The sequence below is a fragment of the Battus philenor genome, unplaced genomic scaffold, assembly GCF_028537555.1.
Source record: "Battus philenor isolate CCGP_79_NKW_IND1 unplaced genomic scaffold, ilBatPhil1.0.hap1 SCAF_13, whole genome shotgun sequence".
NCBI lineage: Eukaryota > Metazoa > Arthropoda > Insecta > Lepidoptera > Papilionidae > Battus > Battus philenor.
Window position 1 is genome coordinate 322,909 of NW_027181675.1, and position 26,374 is coordinate 349,282.

At 34.2% G+C, this 26,374-nt stretch overlaps 1 protein-coding gene across 1 annotated transcript; it reads right to left on the reverse strand.

The window, feature by feature from the left end:
• Positions 1 to 454: 454 nt before the first annotated feature.
• Positions 455 to 22,757, reverse strand: LOC137933382 (putative inorganic phosphate cotransporter). Its single transcript, XM_068777326.1, has 10 exons — positions 22,649 to 22,757; positions 20,965 to 21,191; positions 19,807 to 19,992; positions 15,034 to 15,172; positions 13,170 to 13,387; positions 10,979 to 11,131; positions 9,899 to 10,031; positions 7,062 to 7,183; positions 3,373 to 3,492; positions 455 to 646 (listed from the first exon to the last, which is right to left on the reverse strand). Exons 1-10 carry the CDS (start codon positions 22,716 to 22,718, stop codon positions 461 to 463), a joined length of 1,554 nt encoding a protein of 517 aa, XP_068633427.1. The 5' UTR covers positions 22,719 to 22,757; the 3' UTR covers positions 455 to 460.
• Between the last annotated feature and the right edge of the window lie 3,617 nt (positions 22,758 to 26,374).

The window sequence follows — 26,374 nt, forward strand, 5'->3', positions numbered from 1 at the left end:
TCATGACACGAAGAGCCTACAAACACACTAACTACAAAATAAAATGAAATATCACAAATTAAAATCGAAATGTAATTTAAAAAAAAATCTAAATTAACGATTTCATTTGTAATCCAGTCATTATAAAAAGTTAATTAACAAATCAACACCTTACAAACTATTTTTATATGAGAACAACAACAAACTATTGAAATATATAAACATTTGTAATAGTCGACACAAGATGGCGCACGGAGCACTTTAACTTTGCATAACGATAATAGATGGCGTTGTTGGTCGATTCCCTCGCAGGGTAAATTATTGGAAGTAAATTTACAACGAGAAGAATGAATGTAGACCCGACATACATAATTGTAAATTTGGCGTTCAACATTTTTTTATAAGTGTAATAAATAGACAGAAATAATGAGAATTCTTTTAATATCTTCTTTAAGGGATACTTGTAGATATCAAGTGTAGACTACAGGTTGTTTTTCTCTAGCTTAAGCAAAGCGCCTTTCTCTTGACAATCGAGTGTCGCCTTCTGCTCTGGTCCCTCGTTCCAGTCTGCCTTTTCAGCAGTTCCAAGGATCACGTACAGTAGATTAGTGAAGAAGTAAAATCCTGCCGCCACGAAGAACACCTTTCTCCAAAGATATTCACTACTCTGTAATACAGAAAGCTTTATTGTAGGACTGCCATTGCTCACAAACAAGTTTCTAGAGCATGGACAGCAGCATCCTCTGCGTAATTGCGTAATACCACACTGTGATCGTCAACTCGCCTGTTTGGCGTGGCAATTATGGTATATCTCCCATAGGTATCTTTAAAAGAGGCTTAGGCCTTACAGTGGATGTCTACAGGTAGAAACTACGGTATGCACGTCCAACATCTCAGTCGCAGTGTTTGTCACCATGGGTACTGCAATTAACTAAAAACGACGGAAATTAAAAAAAAATGTATAAGAAAACTACTTAACTTTTGGTTTAACTATAAAATATCGAATATCTTTTTAGTAAAGGTTTTCTAATCTAAAGTTGAAATAATAAAGAATTACTATAGATATTCAGAGGCGTGAAAAAAAAAACTTTATGAAAATAACGAAAGAATTATGTAATGTACATCTCTTATCATATGTTGATTTGTATCGGAGCAGGAGGTATGATAAGGCAGAACCCTTCAACGTAATGTTTCAGATTAATATGATAACATATCTGTTTTCATGATTTAAAATGACAGGCGTATTGATACGATTTTGATCATAAAACGACAGTGATTGACAGTTGAAGGACGTGTGGTCGAATTTCTCGCGAGGACTACTCTAAGATATATAGTACTTAATATCCTATATACTCCTGATCCTCAATGAACAGGCATTACGAGAAAGATATGTAATGTCTCGTTCGTTCTAGAAGAACGAGGAACGACAGTTGTAGGCGTATTAAATCATGTCACAAAATTGTTAACGGTATAGTGTAGTTTTTCCCAACCTTAGGCCCACGCCCCAAGGGGGGCAATATAATTATTAAAGGGGGTAATTAGATAGTGGATTCGACACATGTTTAACACTATCGCTCGTTTATAAAAATATATATGTTACATACAAAGGCGTAAGAACTTTAGAAAGGCTATGGTGGGGCATAACACAAGGGATTGAAAATTACTGGTCTAAAAAATTCCCCTGAACTTCTTTCAGATGGGTAAATAAAGGTTCCTCGATGGTTAGCTGGTTAGGGAATAGAAAATGTTTTTTAGCATTTTATTAAACTAATGTGAGTCGACAGTCTTTTGTTTGTAGATTTTGATCGTATAGTAACAAGGTAAAATAAAAATTTGTTATGTTCTTTGGTTCTCAGAGTCATAGACTAAGTTTTAATTTAGATGTAGGCTCATCGATACTCAAAATTATTAATGCAAGTTTAGTTCACTTTATTTGGAGTTAGAAATTTTTTTATTAAGTTATTTAATCTTTAAGTAAGATTTGTGTATACTTCGTATTGTGAATCAGTTAAAAAATCTGGTATAATACATCCACTGTTGAACATAGAATTCTAATAAGCCCTGTAGAGTCCTAGTTTAGAATCCAGGTTCTTTCAACGAGCATAATAAGATCGCCTGTACAACTTAACGGACATTATCCACTACGCCTGTTAGTTTGTGCTGCATCGCCCGTCTGTTCTTCGTGCCATGTGACCTGCACACTGCTACTTCAACTTGCCAATCTGCTGGGTCATGCTTTCGTTCGTATATAGATCCCCTCATTTGGCCTCTACATGGCCGGTTGAGTGAATGAGTTTACCAATGTTGCGAAGAAGAAGATTAAGAAAGCAGAAAAACCTAAAGACTATTTTCTTGTGCTTTTTGTTGTAAGTCATCACAAGTAAGAAAAGGACCAATATTTAGCCACTTCCGCACATGCAGTGTAGAGTCAACAAACTCTATGTTTGGCACTAATCGGTGTAACATAGCTCCTGAAGATGCCCCGTGGAGGGGTGAAACACGTGTTGAGAGATTTGGTGGTGGCGGTTGTGTGATTCGCATTGTTTGCCGCATGCACATTTATCAGCGGGCTGGCGGACGGTGCATTTCATTGCACGACTACCACTGCATGTGCGGAAGTGGCTAAATATTGGTCCTTTTCTTACTTAGGATGGACTTCCGCGAAGTAACGCTTGATTCCATTAAACACGTAAGTCATCACATGAACAGTGGTAGCTTAACGGTTAAGATATTTTCCTACATAAAATTTACACTTTGTACATTAATTATATAGGATTGTCATTGGCCACATGTGTCAATACACGACGTCACGATTCTACCGTGCGCCATATAAACTAGTTTTAAGTAAGAGTGATGGGTTTTGGGGGTCAAAGTTTTAAAGGGGTGTAATGTATCGCACATAAGTCGGCAAATAGTTTCTACAACTATTTTAATTCATTCTGTGTAAAGCGATCAATTTAAAATTGTGATAATTTTAGTAATAGGATATCTACTGTAAAATCTGTTACATTTTTTTCTATTTGATAGCGACTAGTCAATAACTTCTGGCAACATGAAGTTTGTGGTAAGCAATAATTAATTTTAAAATAATTCGAAGTTTTTAACAATTTAAAATTATATCTAAAACTTTTGACTTTTACAAAAGATTCATCAAACATTAATCGACAGCAAATACATTTCTACATATATATTACATACAATAATCAAACAAATATATTATATACAATACATTAACCTTCTTTTAGGCTTTTACCCCTATAACCAAACATCCTGTACAATTTGTCATCGATATATTTGTAAATGGTTACTTTATAATCAATGTTTTGACAACATATAACCTTAAAGGTAAGTTGAACTACGACAATTTCTGTACAAAACATTTGTTTTACTCACGACATCGGTTAATATATAGCCTGCCACGAGCGGCGCCAGCGAGCCGCACAGGTTCGACGCGAAGTTACTCACGCTCATCATGGTGCCTGAGAAGTTGGGCGAGATGTCGATGTGGTTCACCTGGAAATATAATGCTGGTTCTATTCAATACTATCTATTTTTATAATCGACAACTACAGATATGTCCGCCCGAAAGGTTGTCTGGCGTTGAAATCAGGGAGGAGACAATAGCCTCCCTGATAGGCGGCGATGACAAACAGGCGTTCATATCCCTTTGTAAAGAGATCGCCAAAAGGGCGATAGAAAGAAATAAAACAAACAGAGTATGAAAAGTTAAATAGATTAAAAACGTAAATAAAAACAAAACTGTGATAGAAATAATTATAGAATAAGTAATAATGTGTAAAAAAATGTAAAATAAAAATATAAATCAAAAAATGTAAAAAGAAAATGGGAAGAATGATAGACGAACAGAGCAAAAGGGTAAGAACGAAGAAATGTGGTATAAAAGAATGGAATGAAAGATCATGTGAAGAATGGAAGAAGAGAACGGAAATAAAAAAAAAAAATTGCCCTAAAAAGACCCTGTCCCACCACAAGATAAGGGTACGAGAGGCCCCCAATAGTGGGGATCACAAAAAAAAAGGTTGACAGACGACCTTATTTAGATGTCCGTATAAAACTGGATGCAGGCTACTTCCAACCGGTCCTTTTGGAAATATATAGGGAAGGCCTAATTTATTATGCCCAATTTAAATGTCAAAATAATAATATTTGTAATAAATGTAAGAAGCGTTGTTTCCTTTCATCATCATCATCACATCTGCTGATAGACGCGACACTCCAAGGTCGTCTCCCCAAAAGATCACCCCTGAGTCTGGTCTTGCCCTACCTACCTCCAGCGACTTCTCGGAACCTTGACTATATCTTCAGTCCACCTAACCACGATGCCACACCAGTAACTTGATTTTGTATAGATATATATATCTATTAAAGGTATTTCGCAGAGATTTTTGAATTACACCAAGTAATTCCATCATCTTCTTTCTTCGTTCGGACAACAAGACGTACGGATTCACGAAGGTTGAAATCCCTTCCACTTACACTAAGCGTTTTGCTTATTCATATAGTGCGAACAGACAAGGAGTGTAAAAACCGCTCTCGTTCAGCGATTTACCGCAATCTGGACTATGTCATAGTCTAGCCACGATGCACGAGCAATAATTTGAATTGTAACTAAATTTTATTTTGTGAGATAAAATTTTAAGTTTAAAAGGTAATATAATTAGTGCATTATTATAATTACCAATAGAAACTCAATTACAATATCTACTCGTATTGTTGTCAAGTATTAAGCAAAAATATTTGAATAAATTTTGCATTGCCGCGAATATTTATTTAGAGTAGCGTTTTGTTCCCATTATTCAGCACCTAATTAAAATTTGTAAATAACATAACTTCTTATAAATACTCGTTAATTAATACCGAATGTAAGTCTTTATTTGTTTATTTACCCTTATTACAATTTCTGTAGAGCCGGATTTAAGGTCGTAAAGCTTTTTCTACCAGAACTAGTTACCAAATAAATTTAAAAAATTAAAACATACACACACACACACAGGCAACACGCACCTACACATATATATAAATAAACGTTACACACACACACACACAAATATATATATATATATATATATATATATATATATATATATATATATAGAGAGAGAGAGAGAGAGAGAGAGAGAGAAAGAGAAGTGTGTGTGTTTGATGACTAATGTTGAAGGGAAGTCCATCCAAAGTAGAACGCTAAAGACGGTAAAGGAAGAATGAACAAAGTTAAATTTCTTCGAAGGATAAAGCCGTAAAAGGTTATTTGACGACCGTAACATTCTATAATAGTCTGAATCAAGGAATTGCAAGATTTATCATTTATTATTATTTATTTACATTAAGATATTATTTCGTTTCTATAACTATTTCGCTTTTTAATAAAAATATTACGTAGCCCTTTTTAATATAGAGATAAAGTTCGTTTTTTCAACATTAGAAATTTTAACTACTCTTATCGATCTTTAATGTATTATCTACTTTTTTAATTTTATTTTTGACTCTACTCTGCTTTGCAGTGCGTTGTTGTGGTGAAGAATCAGGAAAAAACTCCACAGCAACAAATATATATTACTTTTATCCGTAGAATTTCGATCTTACAACGAAAATGATTGTCAAGATAAATACAGCATTCCTTTATTATAGTACTACGTAATGGAAATCCTTGTTGAACTTTCACCTGAGATTGAATCGTCGTAAGCAAATATTAATATCGATAACATCCAGAAGCGTTTCGATATATATTTAGTATATGTGTATATTTAAATATGTACATGTAAATAGAACACATATCCCGACAGATTGATAATATTAAACAGAGTACAGAACAAACAGCAGCCAGCCTTAGGGCTTTGGAGTTGACCACAGATTAGCAAGGACGTGTGCCCGCAAGGTAGACAGACTAACTTGTTAAGGTGATCAGATGCTCGAAGCAGGGCGTTTATTACCAGCATAAATTTATGGAAGACGCCAATATCAGTGGACGTCGAAGGTGCTTATTATAGCCTATTCAAATAAATAGTATTTTAATTTTGATTATATAAGCTAAATAAATACATTTAAAAAACTTTTAAGTTACACGGTTTTTTGATACCCATATTGTGGTGGTTGTGGGAAAATATGTACCTAGTCCGCCATATTGGAACGGCGTCCATCTTGAATTTTAAATTTTGACATAATCATCGTGTTTTACTAGTGTAGCCCTTTCATTTGATACCCATATTGAGGGGGTTGAAGAAAAATATGTAATCCGCCATTTTGTATCGGCGGCTATTTTAGATTTATAATGTTATTGATTTTATTATATTGTAATCTAAATTAAATGTGTGTACCAAATTTCAGATCAATCTGACAACGGGAAGGTGCTTAAATTTCAATTTCTAATTTTGACCCAATTAAGCTCCGTACGGGTCGAACTAAATAAAACCGTTTAAAAACTTCAAAGATCATTCGTTGTGTTTACTCGGCTCTTTACACAGTCCCACCGTTTCACTTGCACTGAAGTACTTTGATTCAGGAACATGTCCATGTGGGTTTTTACTAGAAGCTTTCCTCAAAAAGCTGGTTAACTTATGGTTGTTGTTCAAAACGTTGCGAACCTAACCTTTAATAGTTAATCTTCTACTCGTATACCAAGCAGTATTCTCTTTGCTATGAGGTTCATTGCCCGCCCCCTTCTCTGTCTCCTGTTCTTCTTCGATGCAAAGAGATTTAATTATAAGCAATTTTACTTGTTCTTTGGATACATCCATTACACTTTTCAATTTTGAGTTTCTTACTAGACTAACGACGCTATGGGAAGAATTGTAGTCTAGAGTAGATACGTGGTCAAAGTACCTAAAAGATTGAAAGTGAACGATAGAGGTATTGCTTAATATTGAGCTCCCGGTGAATACTGCGTTGTCCAAGATTCACTATCCTCTTCTCTATCACCTCATTTTAAAACATCTATGGTCTTTCGTTCTCTCTTTAACAGTTCATGTATCTCTCATCAGACAGTTATTCCAGGGCAGTTTGGATCCAATACACGACATCAGGTAAAAAGAAGACGGCATTGTTAATAAAAAAACAATACTCACGTTTACTCCAACGTTGCTCGCGATCTTGAAAGAGCAAAGTATTACTAGAAGTGTTTCCACAACGATCACGTCCTTAGGCGCATAAGCCAGCGCGATCAGACAAATTGCAGCTGGAACACTGCCTACGAACACACACGACATTACATACATTGGATTTTATATACTCATCTATACGTATTATTTTCGATTTTATAATTATGTAATTCAAGAAAAAAAATTTCAGAAGAGCCCGATTTAATTTCATCAAATTGACCAGCAATGACAGCTTCCAATTTACCTATTAGTGCTATACTGACGTGTTTTTTTATCGATACTTTCACAAACTAATTCATTCCCAAGCTTTAAAAATCAAAACATGTCTTAAAAATCTTTAACAGTGCAATAAGACATTTTGCTTGAAAATTTTTGAACGAATGACAATTCGAAGACATCGGCAGAGAGTTAATAGAAACATGCACAGTTGCCTATAAGGGGGTCACTATTTTTAATTAATATGTACTTTAGCTAAAGCGATCACGTTACCCTGGGCGTCTCTTGCGATTTGTCCAAGGCGTTTGCTTGTGTACAATACGAGATACGAGAAATTGCTACAATACGGAATAAGAGGCAGACCTTTAAATTGATTTAATTGGTAATTACACTGTCGAATCTAGACGGTAAACGTCAACTGAAAAAGTTTGCCGAGACCATAGGTAAAAATGGAGGTGTCACAAGGTTCAATATTGTGTCCATTTTATTTTTCATTTTTATCTGTAATAATAAAATTTTACTTTTAACGGACACTCATCGTATAGTATTGTTTGCAGACTAAGTTCTTATAATTTATTACTTTGCGTTATATTAAAAGTGATGAAATCAATGTACAACGCGGAGAGAAGTTCTCTATTCTGATTGAAATAAAAGACAATCGTGTGAAGTACTTTATGATTGTTCCATACGGAACGGTAATACAGGATACTTGCATTTGTACAAGTCGCATAGCTGTTTATGCGCCTGCAGGAATTATACCACGGAAAACTTACATAGTCGTGTTGCGTATTATAGTCATTTTGCACCATGGCAAGCAAGAGCTCAAAGTCCGTCGTTAAAAGTGAGGAGTTGGCAAATGGCCGATAAAAAATGAAGGTTCAAGTGGCAGTAAGTTTAGACGCAAAAGGTTAAACGATTATAGATCCGTCATACTTGTGATTTATCTAATTATAACACAGTGTTTATTGAAATACATCCAATGTCACATTATTGTAACCTGTAAGCTTAATGCAAAAGCAATTACCTACAAAAGAATAAATATTGATAAAGGGTCGAGAACATACACGCTCTAAGCCTTTCAGAAAAAATACACGGATATGTTCATTGTTATGCGTCCGTCTTTGTTATCTGTTTAAATGCCATAGAACTAAAGAGTGCAACTGTCGATAGTTGAACATTCAGTACTGCTCATACTCGGAGCGGGTTCAGCGACTTCCCTCGATCTTTAGTACGTTGTCTATCTAAAAGTTGGGTACCTGCCTACGCCGTGTGTACCGGAGAATCTTTCGGCCGCGTGTGGATTTTGCGAGCAATGTGTGCCGCCCACTTTCCCTCTTGATCATAATGGCGGACTTCATGCACGTTAAAAAATAATATTTTAAGTAAGAAAAGGACCAATATTTAGCCACTTCCGGACATGCAGTGGTAGTCGTGCAATAAAATGCACCGCCCGCCAGCTCGCTGATAAATGCGTATGCGGCAAACAATGCGAATCACACAACTGCCACCGCCAAAATACTCAACACGTGTTTCATCCCTCCACGGGGCATCTTCAGGAGTTATGCTACACCGATTAGTGCCACTCTGTGTTTGGTTTTATGGTATTGCACGACTACCACTGCATGTGCGGAAGTGGCTAAATATTGGTTCTTTTCTTACTTAGGATGGACTTCCGCGAGATAACGCCTGATTCCATTAAATAAATTATATTTTTTCTTTCGCAAGCATTTCACTAATGAATACTTATCTGTGGATACCAGAATTTCTTCAAACGTATCTTTTGAATATAAGAATATTTTTATTCATTATCTACACAAACTAGTTTATGTTCAGCAATCGAGTTTCAAGTTACTTTTTTGTGTGTTTTAATATTTATTCATGATAATATGTTTAAGTATGTAGATGTGTATATAGTTTAACACGGTAAATTCTGATAGCATAGAAGATATGTTAGACTCTTATATAAGAAACAATTTCGTGTATTGCAGAATGTTTTATTCAATACTTTCTTTTCCGACTGACTGTACTGTCTCAAGCTATTTGGCTTGTCGCATTCCGATGTGAAAAATGAATCACTATATAATTTTTCTCTATGATCGCTTTATTTATTAATAAATGCGTTGTGTATTACCGCATTTTATTATCTTTTTCCATAATTTTACCTGTTTTATCTTTATAAACAGGTTTAATTTTTAATGATTCGGTGCTCTATTCAAAGGTAGTTTAATTTTTTCTTATTTATAAATGATGAGAGATTTATGAATAAGCACTGGTAGCTTAGCGATAGACTTAAATAAACGCGGATTCGATTCCGGGGATACAATCTTGTAATACACACTTTGTGTATTAATTAGATAGGGTTGCCACCACATAAAAACGAGTTTCCCGAGGATAGACAGCAAGGTCCTCTGCGTATCATGCTACGATCGCAAACTTTCCTACCAAGTGTGGCGGTTATGGTATATCCCCCATAGATATCTTTGAGGAAAGGCATGGTGCCTTATATTGGTGACGTCTATGGTTTAAAACATTATTAAATTTGTTTTGTAATAAACATTAAATGCTAATCTATGGTAATAAGTACTTACCCACGGTATTTGCCAACTTCCTAGTGTTGGTGACACTTAGGATATTTTTCACTATGAGAGTGTCGGCGAGCCAGCTGAAGAAGAAGTTGGTGAACCACATCACAAGAAAGGGAAGTGCAGAGAGCAAGCCGTTCTGCGAGAACATTAAAATTTAAATTATACACGTATTTAGTTTTATTTTATATAATCATTACTTGTATTAAAACTATTATTACAAGTACTTATACTTCGATAGAACAACTCTAGTGGTACAAAAGTTATGTAATAATGTAAGCGTGCCTTAATTTTTACAAGTGTCAGCGAATGTCACTGTGTTTTGACATTTAGGATGTAGATATAAGTTGTAAAAAGCAATGCGCAGCAGTACGCAGAGGATACTGCTGCTTATCCTCTGGGGACTTGTTTGTGAACAATCATATGTAAATGCGCTGTGTGAATTATATAAGATCATATCCTGGGAATTGAACTGTTGACCTACCATCGCATCTCTCAGTCTTTTACCGCTGAGGCACTACCGCTTACCCACACACACGTGTATGTATATGTGTGTAACATGTTATTTTATTTAATAAATATGTCAACGGTTGAAACATGCTTGGCACGTGATGGAATCCATTGTATATGGATGCTGTGTGTGAACAAAACTGGATATTAGTGAAATAACCTACCTTTCTTACTTAGTTGCGGGTTGTACGAAATTTGTGGTGTGCTTTTATAAATAAATAAATAAAAACGTTGCTGGATTTAAAACGACAAAAACATTTTGCAATTAACAAAATGAAGAATTGACGTGGCGTGGATCTATAGATCATGGATGCAGAGACCGCGGCCAGCCGGTGGAATACTGGTTTCCCGCCGACAGCAAAAATAATTTTCCCGTTCATTCGAAAAATATTGAATTCTATTCCAGAATAAAACCCAAAAAATTTTATTACCTATACTTCTGGTGGCCGGCCTGCCATCAGTTCATGATTTGCCCGAGTGGCCCCTAGTCTTAATAAGTCTGTGCAACCATGCTATAGATACGACAAGCAATAATAAATATATTTTTAAGCAAATAAAGTTGCAAAAGCTACTGACCGCTTTTATGTTCACACCCATAACACTATCCATGAAAGCTGGCACTTCCGAGTAGAGAGTAAGCTGACCCCAGGTCTGTCCAATGTGACCCAACACAATCGCGTACATACCGCGATGTGTTAAAATCTTCCTCCACGGGACTGACTTCGGTTTCTGCAACAATGAATGATTACGATCATAGATTTCTATTGCAGTCTGTATACTCAAACTTGACTATTACCAACCGTTGATGAAATATGAAATCGACAAAAAACGATAAATACAGTTTGTTTGAATAAAAAATTATCTCTGTTTCCCCTGGTTTTAACATAACTTGTGAAAGATAGAGTAAGTTCTCCTAGCGTGCACATTCGCCAATCATATGGGAAGTATGTCCTTAGTAAGAAAAGGACCAATATTTAGCCACTTCCGCACATGCAGTGGTAGTCGTGCAATGAAATGCACCGCCCGCCAGCCTGCTGCAAATCACTCAACACGTGTTTCACCCCTCCACGGGGCATCTTCAGGAGCTATGTTACACCGTATTATTAGTATTAGTGCCAAACACAGAACTCTCTGTGTTTGGCACTAATACTAATACATTTATCAGCGGGCTGGCGGGCGGTGCGCTTTGTTGCACGACTACCACTGTATGTGCGGAAGTGGCTAAATTTTGGTCCTTTTCTTACTTAGGATGGACTTCCGCGAAGTAACGCCTGATTCCATTAAATAAATAAGTATGTCCTTGTCTAACTTAAATTTGAATGAATCAACACCGTTTTAGAAGCCCTTCCACAAATGTTAACGGTTTTAACATATCTAATTTCTTCAATAGTTTAAGCTAGTTTCACATAATCATATAAAACAGAGATGAACAACACGCGGCTGTTAAATATGTTTATGCGAAAAGATAAGTATTTTTAAAATTAAATTTATTTTATAAATTTTCTCCCATTAATATATTGCTATTAAATTAATTATAATACAATAAGACATACGTGTGGCTACTTCGTGAATTCCGGCTTATTTTAATTACCTTGTATCGAAAAAACATTGCCAAACTTCTAATTGAAAATTTCAAGTACTTTGGTTTTTCTGCAATTTTCTTGTCTGTTTTTACATATTTCATTAAAATTTGATGGATGAAGCTGTATTTCTTCAACTTTATTTTTTTTAAGGTTGACAACCCCTGATATAAAGTATTAGGTTTTGAGTTTTTGTAAATTAGTTTTAACATAATTAAATCACCATGATATCTCGCCGCATCTGAACATTATAATAACAAGTATTATTTATTCAATGCTTCTGTATATTTCAAGCAGGATATTGACAAGCACGGTAATTTTTTATATATTTAATTCAATAGTACTCACAATAAAAAACTTGTGTTAAAACCAATCGGTCTTAGTGAAACTAGTCAATACAATGTAAAAGTATTTTATTAAAGTAATTTTTTTTTTCGTAATGTATAGAACATAAAATAAACAAAAATAAATTTGCAAGACTTCGACAAATATTTAGTAATATCTTACTTCAAATATTTTTGACATCGCAAATCTTACGTGACTATAAACCAGATATTATTTTTAAAATGCTTGAAGCTGGGAGTGGTTTCGAATGTAAAAGATCGCCTGCCGTATTTAAACAGAGAAAAATTGCTGTTAAAAAATAATGCATTAACCGTTTTGCGTTGATTCATTCAAAAGAGGTTTTTTTTATTTTTTTTTTAATTATTATTCATTAATATATGCTATGTAGCATTAAATATCATATAACATTTCATTAAAATACCATTCAATACATTAATGTACAATATCATATATGTGTTCTACTCAAAGATTTCCACGGAATACATAAATAATACTTTGAAAATATTAATGTTTTCATAAACGCCTTTAAACCCTTGCGTCTAGTCGCCGAAAAAAATATTTCAAAACTATGATCCTGGTTCCCAATATATCAAAATACGTCTATAATAATAATCATTAAAATGTAAGTAAATAATGATGTATATTTGACTGTAGTTGTTGTGGGTAACACCGACCTACATCTCACTCGCTGACATTCCATTTGGATGTCCGTATGTTGTATCGTTTTAAGGAATTTGTTATGCAAAAGGTCCGACAGCCCGACCTTGCGGTCGTTCCGTTGAATCATTGATCAGATTGTTATAGACTTGAATAAATATTAAGAATTCTATATTCAACAATACCTTCGAGTCGATGGAGCCTAGATCGTTTTCTATGTACTGACGCTCGGTGTAAGATATCTTCGGATGTTTCGCAGGCGTGTCTGATATCATGCACCAGATCAAGGCACCGACGAGTCCTGACAGGACGCCGTAGAACCTGAATATTCCAGGCCAACCGAGGCGCGAGGATGCTATGAAGCCTGTGATAGGCAATCCGATCACAGGACCTATAGCTTGACCTGAAATTGAACAAATGTGTTATATATCATCTCACGTTATACTAAGAAAACAGGTCACGACAAGCTATAATTTTTTTTTATGACCCCCGCTATTGGGGGCCTCTCGTACCCCTATTTATGGTGGGACAGGGACTTTATTTGCAATTAATTTTTTCACATAGTTTTTTATTTTCTTTCTCTTCTTTCGTACTTTTTGTCTCTTTCGGTCTATTATCTATCTTTCACGCTCCACTTCTTCTATCTTTCTCTTTTGCTCTGTTCAATCTTTCATTCTTTCCTCTTTTGTTATTACATGACAAGCTATAATGCAGCATGTGAAGTTTCTAAAATGTCAGAAGAAGATGTTAGGGTGCATTAACATTGCTCTGTTCCGACAGATGGCGCTGGGAGTTAATTGACGTGCGCTATTTATTGTTTTACGCAAGTCGATGAGTAATAAATATACAGGTTACAGGTTTGGGGAAAGTTCCATCCCATAACTGTAGTAATTTTTAAATAGTTAACTTCGTGTATAGGTGAAAATGAAAAGAGCTCTAAACAAAATTTTACTACTAGTAAATATTGTGTAAATGTAACCTATTTAAAGCCATTAAAATCAGACAGAAACAAATTGTCCAAACAAAGAGATTTCATAGCAAGTTTATGTTTTTTTAATACTATTTGTGAAAAGTCTTCCCATAAACGTATAAAATTAAATGCAAGTTTATAACATTTACATATGACTTAAAACTACAGTCGCAGTAGGTCCGTCATTTCAGGTTATAAACACACACGTTATAACTTATGGAGTGAACTAAAAAGTGGATAGGACCATCAGAAAAGAGGAGACAGACCAAATAGCTCATATCAGAAAAAGAGTGTTTAACCAAAAGCAGCAGAGAGGTTTGGAAGATGATGAGTGTTTACCCAAAAAATGTACAAATAAAATTAATGTACAATATACCTAGCTATAAAGCAAACTAACCAAAAGTTACGTAAAAATTTTTGGACGAAAAATTAGAATATGGCATTAAAAGGCTGCCGGAATATACGGCAAACAGTGATATCCCAGGAGCAGTGGTAGCGCAGTGGTAGAGATCTGAGACTAGCGATCCTAGGTCACGGGTTAGATTCTGGGGATACAATCCTAGAATTCACACTTTGTGCATTAATTTTATAGGATTGCCACTGTTCACCAAAAAGTTTCCTGACGTTCGGGGGGAGCAGCAACCTTCGCGTACCATAATACCACACTGCGATCGCAAAACTGACTGGCGATTATGGTATAACCCCCATAGCTATCTTTAGGGGAGGCTGATTAAAAGGCTTTTTGATTACATTGTATTTATTAATGTAATATTACTTGTAATTATTACTGGTTTGGTAGTCATTTCTGAAGATGTAGGTGCGATGTTATAATAGATAAATATATATCCTGTATTCATATATGTATGAGAATAGCAATAAGTAAAAGGAAAACAACGTACACTTGAAATAAAAGCAAACTTCATATTCTCATCTATATATTTTCCTCTCTATACTAAATTTTGAGTTGTAACAAAAATAAACATGCGCTTCATAAACCGTCTTATTTGGGATTCGAATTATTATCCAAAACTTATTTAAATCCAAACGAATCCAGTAACAAAGTTTATGTTGTTACTCACCTCCGTACGCCCACGCGGTCAATCGACTCCTCTCCTTGAGGGGCGCCCATTTGCCGAGGAACGTGTGCATGCCCGGAATAATGCACGCCTGGCTCAGTCCCTGCGCTATCCTGAGTATCACGACCCATATCCACCCGCCCTGGGAACACACGGGAATAGAAAATGATAAAAATTGTCTTGTCCTCACTTCGCTAAAATGTCCCGAACATACGGACTGAGTTTTGGGACTTTGTAACTTTTTGATTAATATTAACTTTGTTAAATAGTTTCAGAAAGGTACGGAAGGAAGGGCAGGAAATAAAATAATGGAGAAACATTTAGATATAACAAAATTGTTGTTAGGAAAGTTCTTTTAACACCCTCTATTGTATACATGCTGGTAGTGGTAGTCCAGCGGTGGACATAGACTTGCGATCGTAGGTTTTGGATTCGATTCGCGAGATAAAATATTATATAATTCACACTTTGAGCAATAATTATAAAGGACCGCAGAGTAGTATATATGTTAAACAATGGCATTGTTTAACATATATACTACTCTGCGGTCGCCAACTATGAGCGTCCACATACATATATGTGTACATACTTACATATAAATATGTGTATATACACATACCCGATAACCGATAATCCTGTTGATCCTGATGGATCGTGGTAGCTATTTACAAATAGCACAGGTGAATCGTAGTAAATTTAAAGATAATTATTGTGCACTTACATTGCCATAACGTAAGGTTAAGTAACTTTTTATATCGCAGATTTGAATTTGGATATTCGCCTTTGATAAATAAGTTAGAGTAATTGAATGAACTTATATTTAAAATGTAAATGCAAGGTGGGAGGACTATTTTAGGTTTTTTCATAAGAGCTTAACACATACAGTTTCTTTGATTCTTAAAATTATTACTGACTTATTTTATTTATTAAAGAAAATAGATTTATTAGTACTGTTGATACACAATAAAACTCATTCCTAATCGACTATTTATTTTCGATTGGTTTTGATGCTGTTAGTCTGGTAGCTTTTACAGCTTCATCGGAAAACCGTGAAGTTAAAAACAAAGCTAAAGCTGGATGGACGTGTTCCTGGGTCACGAAGTTGTTCGTTAGTAACCCGCTCTACCAGTGTAGAGCTGTGTAGTGTAAAGGTTGTGTATGTGCGGCTTGGGACGGCAGCGTAGACCACAGCAGTCGCCCACGCTGTTGGGATTAGGGAACGGGCGACCGCCCCTTGAAATCAGGTGTTGTAGTGTCCTAATGGAGTATCCGCTTCTCATATAGTCATAGAAAGGTGATACAGAGCAAAAGGGAAATACAGTAGAATTGTGGAATGAAAGAATAGACTGAAAGACAATGTGAAGTATGAAAGAAGAGAAAGAAAATAATAAAAAATTCTATGAAAAATTAAATAAATTTGCCCAAAAAGTCCCTGTCCCACAAAAGATAGGGGGTACGAGAGGCCCCCAATAGCGGGGGTCATTAAAAAAAATACAGTCAAAAGTTCCTCATTCATTTTTGATGGACGTAATTTTTTACTGTATATATTTTAAATAGAATTTAATATATCTCTCTCGTTTCATTATAGACGACATATGATACAAAAGACCTGAATACTAATAAGCGATGAAGTCTAGACACGTTCGGTTTAAATCGCGATAGAAAAGGAAATAGTTGGTGGCCCTGCAAATAAACGATTGTTACGTGTTTGTGTTGTATGAAATAATAAATGTAAATATAATAATCCCGAATTATTATATAACCTATCACGTGTTCTTCTTATCTTATCACTTAAGGCTTTACTCGGTAACGGCTTCTGCGCTTGTAGATAATTTTTAGATAAACATAGACGTAAACAACTAAAACTATCACAAATATTTTGTCACTGCGGCAATTGAAGTGTAAATGAAATGCCTAGATTCTTATAAGCACGCCCAAGTTGATTCATTAGTAGATCTAAAATTATCTGTAACATTCTTTTAAGTTCATAAAACCAGTAGGAACACTTAAATTTACAACATTAAGTTTATTGTACATATGTAAGCGGTACACAAGCGACCTGGTCAATGTGAACACAACTTGCCCGCTAGTTAGCCAAATGGCAGGATGTTAGATCTTTCTGGAGTACTGTAGATGGATATTCGTAATGGTAATAAAAAGGAATAACACGATGTTCATACAAGATAGATAAATATTTTGAACAAACTTTGAAAAACAAAAAATGTGTTATTTAAACGTATGATAGCAAAGGGCAATAAAATAACGAATACAAAAATAATTAAAATAAATAAAAAAATTGTGAAATTAAGATCATAAATAAAAAAATAGAATTATTACACTATTCTGCAGGGAAGGCGAAGTAAGAGAGGCGATGTATGATTGGTAACGAAGAAGGGAAAGAAATGAAGATAATGAGGAGGCCAACAGAATAATGTATGAAGATTATAAGAAGGAAGAAAAATTCATGGCATGGCAGGGGAGCAGTAGAGGTCCCAAAAACTGGGGCCTATTTTGTAAAGCGAACAGAACGGAAGAGAAACACTGAAAAAAATTGTGGAATGGAAGAAGTAAAAAGATAGATTGTGTGATAAATGAAAGAAGAGAAAGATAATAATAAAAGAGAATGTAAAAGAAAATGAACGACCCTGTCCTTCTCAAGGATAGGAGTACGAGAGGCCCACAATAGCGGGGCCATTTATACATATATATGTGTGTGTATGTATATGTGTGTATATACATACATATATAAATGCATACATTAATAATAAACAAATTTTAATAATAATTAGAAGAAAATATTAATTACGGTTCATGTATATACATAATAAACATTTTTTTTAAAAAATTTCAAAGGAAACACTGAATGTAGAGACTTCGTTTTTATGAGAATTAGTAAATGGAACTAATTTATATACGTAGTGTATATTTTTGGTTGCCGATCGTTCAAATTTGCAACTAGTGCTAAAAAATAGTAATTGCGCCGTATTTGTGTAGCCCTTTTTCCTCGACAATTCTTAATAAACAAAATCCTCATAAATTCTCTAATAAATTATGACTGTTGATCTGTGAGTGTTTTTATGTACTAAAAGTGACAACAGTTCAGTGTTGTTTTTCGAGTTATAAGATCTACGATCAGTGTAACAAAGTGACTATTTGTTAAGTTATTTGGACAGTGGATTCTTAAGCGATTTGGAAGCGTAGTTTGGACTAAGCGAAAGTATACTTTGTGTTAAAGTAGGGTGACCATCTGATTATGTTACGTGTAGTTTAAAGTTGCTGCCAACATCTAAACATTATGACAAAATAATAAAAGTATGTCAAAATATTAATGATGATATTTCTATTTTCGAAATTTAATTTTTTTTTATAAATTTTAAGGCAGCCTGTTATAAAAACTTTCAGTCTCACCAATTTATTTTATATAAAAATTCTTTAAACACACAAATTATTCATTTAAATATCATTGTTAATTTTTATTTAATGAAAGGTACTTAGTCAAAATATCTGTCATCACAGTGTAGAAAACAACATTCTCGAGATATTATTATAATGTATATCTTTTTAATTAAGTATTTATCATAATTTTAACCAGTTTTAAGAATAGGGACACCAAAATGCGAATACTATTATCAATATATCTAAGATATATTTTAGACCCCGTATTAACACTGAAGTAAGTAGTAAAGTGGTGCAAAAGTAATGTCATCATGAGCAACCAGCTTTTTACAAATAGCCTTAATATCACTGTGGTTTAAAATTTAAGACGTAGATATATAGATATACCACATTGTTTGTTTTTCATTATCTGAAATTAATTTTATATATATCTACATCTTAAAGTAAAATCGCAGTGACATTTGGTGTCATATGTAAAAATTAATACATATGCACATTAACACATACCATTGCGCCACCTTTTATTAACAAGGGCGTTGACATATATATTGATATTTTGCTCTTAAAACTTATACGAATCTTTCTGCCTCCCTTAAGAATTCTGAAGACCGCAAAAATCTAAGGACTTTCTAGCTAAAGTTTTTCATTATTAACTGAATAGAGTGGAAGGTGTGGGGAAATATGTATTTTCTTTTAATACATATATTATAATGAATATTTTCCTAAAACATCACCGTGCTACTAAGATGCCAAACATGTCAAAACAACTTTTAAATGACCTTCTTTTAATTATGTTCCTTCATTATTCTTTTTTTCTTCCTTAATTTAATCTAGTTGTAAGTTTTCATAAAATAATAAAAAATATGTAAATAAATCCTCATCATCCTAGCGTTCATCTATACTATTCATATATCTTCTCTATCTCTATGTTCCCTAAGAGGTTTCAACTTTCTATGTTTCTCTGTTCTCTCCTAATACAATTTTAGTGTACCTTGCCATTAAGACGCCAGTTAATAAATCTAATATGTAAAATTCTCGTGTCACGGTGTTCGAACTTGAACTCCTCTGAAACGGCTTGACTGAATTTTACCAAATTTAATATGCGTATTCAGTAGGTCTGAGAATCGGCTACTATCTATTTTCTATATCCCTAAGTGATAAAGGTTGTTCACACTTAAAAAAAATATATTTTTAACGAAATTTTTGGTTTTTGTTTTTTTATGATACAGCATACAAGAATACATACAACCATAAATATTCACCCCTCTACGATCAACCCTTATTTTTTATTTGTAAATTAAAATATCAATTTTTTTTTGCAAAACAACGTTTGCGGGATCAGCTAGTATGTTTATAAAATAGGTCTTGCATTCCACTTACGTAATAAGCAGCCCAGGGCATGCAGAAGAAGACAATGCAGTTGATGAGGAGTGCGCCGGTCAAGAGGTACCGCGAGCCATACCGGTGCGCCAGCTGCCCGGCCGGGATCTGCAGCAACATGTACCCCCAGAAGAACGACGCCAGCACCGTATCCTGGATCTTCTTGCTCCACTCGAACTTTGGATACTAAAACATTAGTATATATCTCTGATTATATACAAACTTCTTTTGGAAGAACCTTCTTTTGGGAGGGAACCTATATGTTTAAGAAACTGAAAATAAAAAACAAAAACGGATCACATGCTAGAATAAAGAACTCATCTGTAATAAAAATCTCAACTCAACAACTCAAAATCCCCACCTGTGAAAAATTAAGGACAAATTGAGAAGAATATTTTAATGATCACTTTCAAAATATCCTTAAATAAGTTAAAGTTCATATTTTTTACAAATTTCTTTATTTTTTTATATTAATTGTGTCACAGTTCTGAATGCCTCACAGCTTATTGTAAAAGCGTATATATTCTAATAACCAAAAATTATTGCAACACCAAACTCTTTACTTTCTTAAGGAAATTGAGAAGTAATGGCGAAGGCATTTTCTAAAGTTTATTAAATTATAAAATATTAATGAACATGCATAATTCTACTCAAATTTATCTTTCAAAAAGACAACCAATAGATATTTGATCGTTTTTGATTAAAATTATTGCTATAAAAATTTATGGTTTACATGGTTCAAATCGATATAATTCGCGGCTTTTTAGTCTTTAGAAATCTTTTTAACAATTTACTGTATCCATAAGACATAAAACATTTTTTAATTTTAATTAAAAAAATTTTAATACACAGCCTTGAGAAAGATTGCGCAGTGAAGGAAACATTTTCAAATTAAGAACTCTTTTTTTGTTTAAAGCGGTAAACCAGATGTTGCCCTTTACGTGTGATCGCTTTTATTTATTTTTTTTGTTTTAATAAGGTCTGATTTTTCTGCAATATTGTATAAAGTATATATTTAATTTAATGTCTCCTATAAAGGAATATATGCCAGAACAATTGTTTATTGTAATTTTACGTGTAGTGTAAATGTACCTTATTAAAAAAAAACCATCTTAAACACCTTATTAAGATTCTATGATAGAATACCTCTCTTCTTACCGGGTTTGTCATAAGCAGTGCGCTAAGCACTCCGTCTACTTTGTATCCACCTCCATGATATAATATTTGATTACTAGTGATATTTGTATCGTTGTGAATGGTTTCCCGGTGTTCATGGTCGCTTGAAATCATCGCAACCAAGGAAACTCCCATGCAGGCCCTCATGGAGTACGCGCTTGTCAGACAGCAGAACAGAATGAGACATTGCTGATGTCTGTAACCCCAGCCTAAAACAATTGATTATGTTTGCATTCTCCATTTTTTCTGATAATGAAATTTGGAATTACAAAGTGTGCCTAAGGAGTAAATACAGCGCATTTGTCAATAAAAACTATAATGACTTTATACCTAATTCCAATCATTCTGTATTAAGTATTCGCTCTGAAACAGGACACATAAATCGATTCTTTCTATTGGAATACGAAAGATAACTTCTAGCAGTAATAAGTCAGGGACAGATAATAAACAATAATTCATTTTGATACGAATTTTTAAAATAATATTTTATCGTTAGTAGTTATATCTGAAGCTATTAATTGGATCAACGATGGAAACAGCTTGACGGAGTCAGAAGGAGCTGCGATCCTAAGCTTTAAAGAAAACAACAAGAAACTCTCAAATACATTTTACCATTATGCCGTGAAACAGATATATGTAAGCATATACAGTTTGTACGCACGCACACACACTATATATGTGTGCGTGTGCGTGTGTGCGTGCGTGTGCGTGTGCGTGTGTGCGTGTGTGCGTGCGTGTGCATGTGTGCGTGCGTGTGCGTGTGTGCGTGCGAGTGCGTGTGTGTGTTCAAAAATCTAAAATAATACGGCGTAAGGCTTCAGTTTTTAAAATGATATTTCTGTACCATTATAATTGACTTAATTATGTGGTGCGGGGAGATCCCCCAGTACCTCTGACGACACAGTCAAGTTCGCGGTAAGTTATAACAATATTTATGCAAGAAAATGTTTTTATATAATACTGTGATCAATAAGTAAGATGTATTTGTTAATAAAATGTAACTTCTTTATATATTATCACAAATCGATTTCATCTCTCTCAAAATAATACCCGTCCGATAAAAGGTTCTTTTGGCAACGCATTTTTCAGTTCTCGTAACAGTCGAAATGGTTCTCCGGTATAGCCTTCAACACCTTCTTTGATTCGGTTCTCATCCCCTCAATCATATCAAACCCCGTCTCTGCATTGGCCTTTTGAATTTGCTGAATAGAAGTCGAGCGAAGCCAAATATGAAGAATACAATGTTCGCGGAACGACACGAGTCGAGTTTTTGACAATAAAGTCGCGAAGAACCAATACTACATCGACAAATTGAGACTTGACGAGCTTGAGACACGAAACGTTATTCAAAATAGTTTTAGCTAAGCTAGTTCATCGAAGATTTTGACATGGCCCCGTCGGCTTTAAATGACAATTTATTATAACTTTTTGAACACAGTAGTATATTATATAATACATGTACATTTACATATGCACCATAGGTTCCCATGTTTTACTCTACAAAGCTTTTCTCTAAGCTTATAGGGATTGCATAAACAGCTCTCGTCTTCAGTAAAAAATTAACCGGTTTTCTGAAATGATTGAATAGGAGTATTCAGTTGTAAAAAAAGTCTTCACTCTGAGAATTTAATCACATTTTTGACACCCCCGACCGAAAATCAATTACCTTTTAGTTGATCATTGTCATAACAACCACCTCCAGCGACTTTCGCAACTTCTTTCTTATCACACTTCATGGCACACTCACAACTGCCTCGCTTTTCGCTGCTTCATTAGTTATCTTTTGCGGTACAATGACGACGCAGTGAAATAACCTCATCTATTTAAACTACACACGCTTATCATAAATAAATATGTTTCTTCCGCCAGCGATTTCCGGATTTTTATACGACGTATAATAATACATCTATAAAAAGAAAGTGATCTGAGTTCGAAGTAATAAAAATTATCTGTACACTCCTAGTTTTAGTCGTAAATAATTAAATAAATCATTTATGGCACACGGTATATGTATCTACAAAAAAATTCCACAGTCAGTTTCAGATCTGTCACTGAAGAGACTTAAAATCAATTTAAAAAATACTGACGTAAATGTTAATGAGTGGAATTAAATTTTGTTAATTCGTATTGTCGAGCATTCTTTATAAAACTATATTTGTAAAGAGCAACTGTTGAATTTCCCGCCGGCTCTCAGCAGAACTGCCTTCCGAGCCGGTGGTAGCTTCCTGTAGGGACAATAATGCTGACATTTTATATTGTTTGACGATCGGAAAGTGATTTTGATTTTGTACAAGTTTTTGCTTTCATTTAAGAATTGATATCAAATATAACACACGCCGAAAAGTTAGACAATATTTTTGATATCCAAGAAAAATTGGGGTATGTATAAAAACATTAATTTATGTATTTTATATAGAAGACTGAGATTTATTTTTTTATTTTCTACTTACTGTGCTCATGAAAATAGTCAGAACAAACGAAAATTTTAATAAATATAATTTATGTACATTTACTATATATAAACCAGTAAATAGCGGTTATTTTAATATTACAAACAGACGCTCCAATTTTATTTAGTTGTATAGATTTTAGATATTCGTTTTGATTTCGGCCCCATATTAACTTATTTGTAATTTAATATTTTGTCTACTTTTAGTTAGTCTTTTATATTAATCGTCATCATCAGTCGAAAGACTTCCTCAGGTACACATCGGTCTCGCCCATATAAAATATTTGAAACTATATACATGGTGTATGATATATTTTAGTATGAGTTCAAATTATCTGAATATTCTTCTAAGCATTCTGGAAAGTAGAACACTAGAAGGACAGGAAAATGTATGTAAATGTAAACGAAAGTAAAAGATGTATAAAATGTAAAATATGTATACCACATCTGCTTTCTGAACACTTAAATACACGTGAGATAGAGTAAGAGAGAACATTCTTACGTGAGTAGATTATATAGGAAAGTAATCTAAAACTTGAAATAAATAAATTTCTTGAAAATCTCTGTTGTTCTGTGGCGAATAGCCACGTACTCATAGCAGGATCAAACTTAAAGATATTTTAGTCAGAATACGTGTTTTTTTAATTCTCTATCGTTTGTTTAAATATTCATCTGTATCTCATTGTTCTTAAATATATAATCATTAATTTTGTTTTATATAAAGCATGTTTATAAAAGTACTTTATCTATTATAATAGTGTACGTTTAATTTGGTTGCCATACCCATTTATTAATTTTCTATTTAAGTTGTTGTCTTTTGACTTAAATCATGTCCTATGTTTTGTTTTCTCTTTACTTTATTATTCTTCGTAGGGGGGTAGTGTGGCGAAAAGCCACATACTAAAGTAAATATTATTTAATATTTACAGCGGCAACATTTAGTTAAATCAGGAACCGGGTGTTGCAACCGAAAAGAAGAAGAAATGACAGATTGTTATGCAACAAGGCCGAACATATAGAACTGTAAAACAAAAACAAGAAATAAATACCAATTGCACACAGTAAGAAGTTTATATTAATTCACCAAGAGTGACGCTTACAAATCTTTCGCAATAACCTTATTAATAATTTATACAAAAAAACTAAGATATGGAATAAATAAATTTCCGACTCATTTTCAACTATAAAAATCGTTGATCAAATCAAAGCTCCATAAATATTTATTTAATTAGATTTCGGAACGCAGACACCTCGTCGGAAACGAGATGCGTGTGCGCAGTGTGACGTCGTGTCGGTCCTGTCACGTGACGTGTGGTATGACTCGCGGTGAATAGCGTAAATTAATTAAACCCGAGATTATAAGTAATGAATCGTATTTACGAATCTGTGTAATCACGTGATCGTCGAAAAATTTTTATTAAAATCGAGAAGATATTTTTGCAATTTTTTTTATAGACTAAAACAGACAGACAATCAGTAATATCATACATATAAAAATAACGAGCTTAAATCACACACAATACACAACTTAGTTCGCACACAGACATGTTACGTTTGTTAAAATCTTCTCTTTAACTTAAACTGTACATAAAAAAAAGTTAGTTATATTTGCCGCTTACACTTCTAAACTATTTTATTATGTTATATATAATAAATAGTGTCCTCCACACTGCTCTCGAACTTCAACTTCTCAAACTCACTAAAAGAGGCCTAATTTTCTGGATTTCATCTGTGTTACTTTATTCTCTCATGAGTATTTTTTGTGAACACTTTCACAAACCTCCCTTAAGCAGTATGATAGAGCAATTCCCACACTGTGTTATCATTTTAAAACCCATTACATCCTGATATTAAATTTTTGAGCAGTGGTAGCCCAGCTGTGGAGAACTGGAACTGGTTCAATTCCCACGATACAGTCTCATATATAATTCACACTTTGCGTACAAACATGTTTCCTCTGCGTTCTATTATACAGTGTTATTGCTAACCTGCCTGCTAAGCGTGGCGATTATGGTATATCCTTCCACAGATATTTTTGGGGGAGGCCTATGCCTGGCTGTGGCTGCCTAATGGCAGAAACGACGATATCGATTGATTTCTTGCTTAAATTTCTTTTACAGAATATGTTTTGCACGGAAGTTTATTGTGCAAGCGTACACTAGTGCCTTCATATGTCGAGAGGCTTAAACAAAGGTATAAGAAGTATCCGCGTTATGGGAATGGCGCTGTACCCCCCATGCTCTTGGGTTCCTCTACACAGTGAGAAAAATTAAACCCAGTTGTGATCGAGGTTATGTATTTACATGCTTACAGAAGCTTATTACAAATTATATTTTCCACATTGAAATAAATGTTAGAATTTGATTTCGAATGCGAAATAATAATTTAAATCACCGGCCAGTAACACGACGCGTTCTATTGTTGACGCTATTTAAGCATCGTCAAAATAGATGAGATGATACAGGAAAACTTGAATGTCAAAAATAAAATGAAATTAAATCTAATTACAACGTTAATAGATCTGACGAAACCAAGTATAATTTAACGAAGCAAATTTGATATGAAGCCAGTTCTAAACTCCCGAGCCCCGGCTATCGGAACACAACTGGACGTCGAAACTTTGTCAAGGAAACAATGAAACAGACGGGAATAATTGAAGCCGGGCTGCGGACGCGGCGAGTCCCGCTGGAATACATTTTAAAGCGGTTATTCCACGATATTCACTGATCTAATTGAGACAAGTTTTTAACTGGATTTTGACTGAAATTTAACAGCGTCCTTTCGTTCCATATCCCACAGTGCATAATAACGAAGATCAGAGACGGCAGTGGTGACTTTATCATCATCATGTTTATTATCCAACCCAATACCCTTGCAAATTCTGTCAAATGAACTAATATAGGATTAAAATGCACATTTTAAAGCATATCTAGTTAATGAATA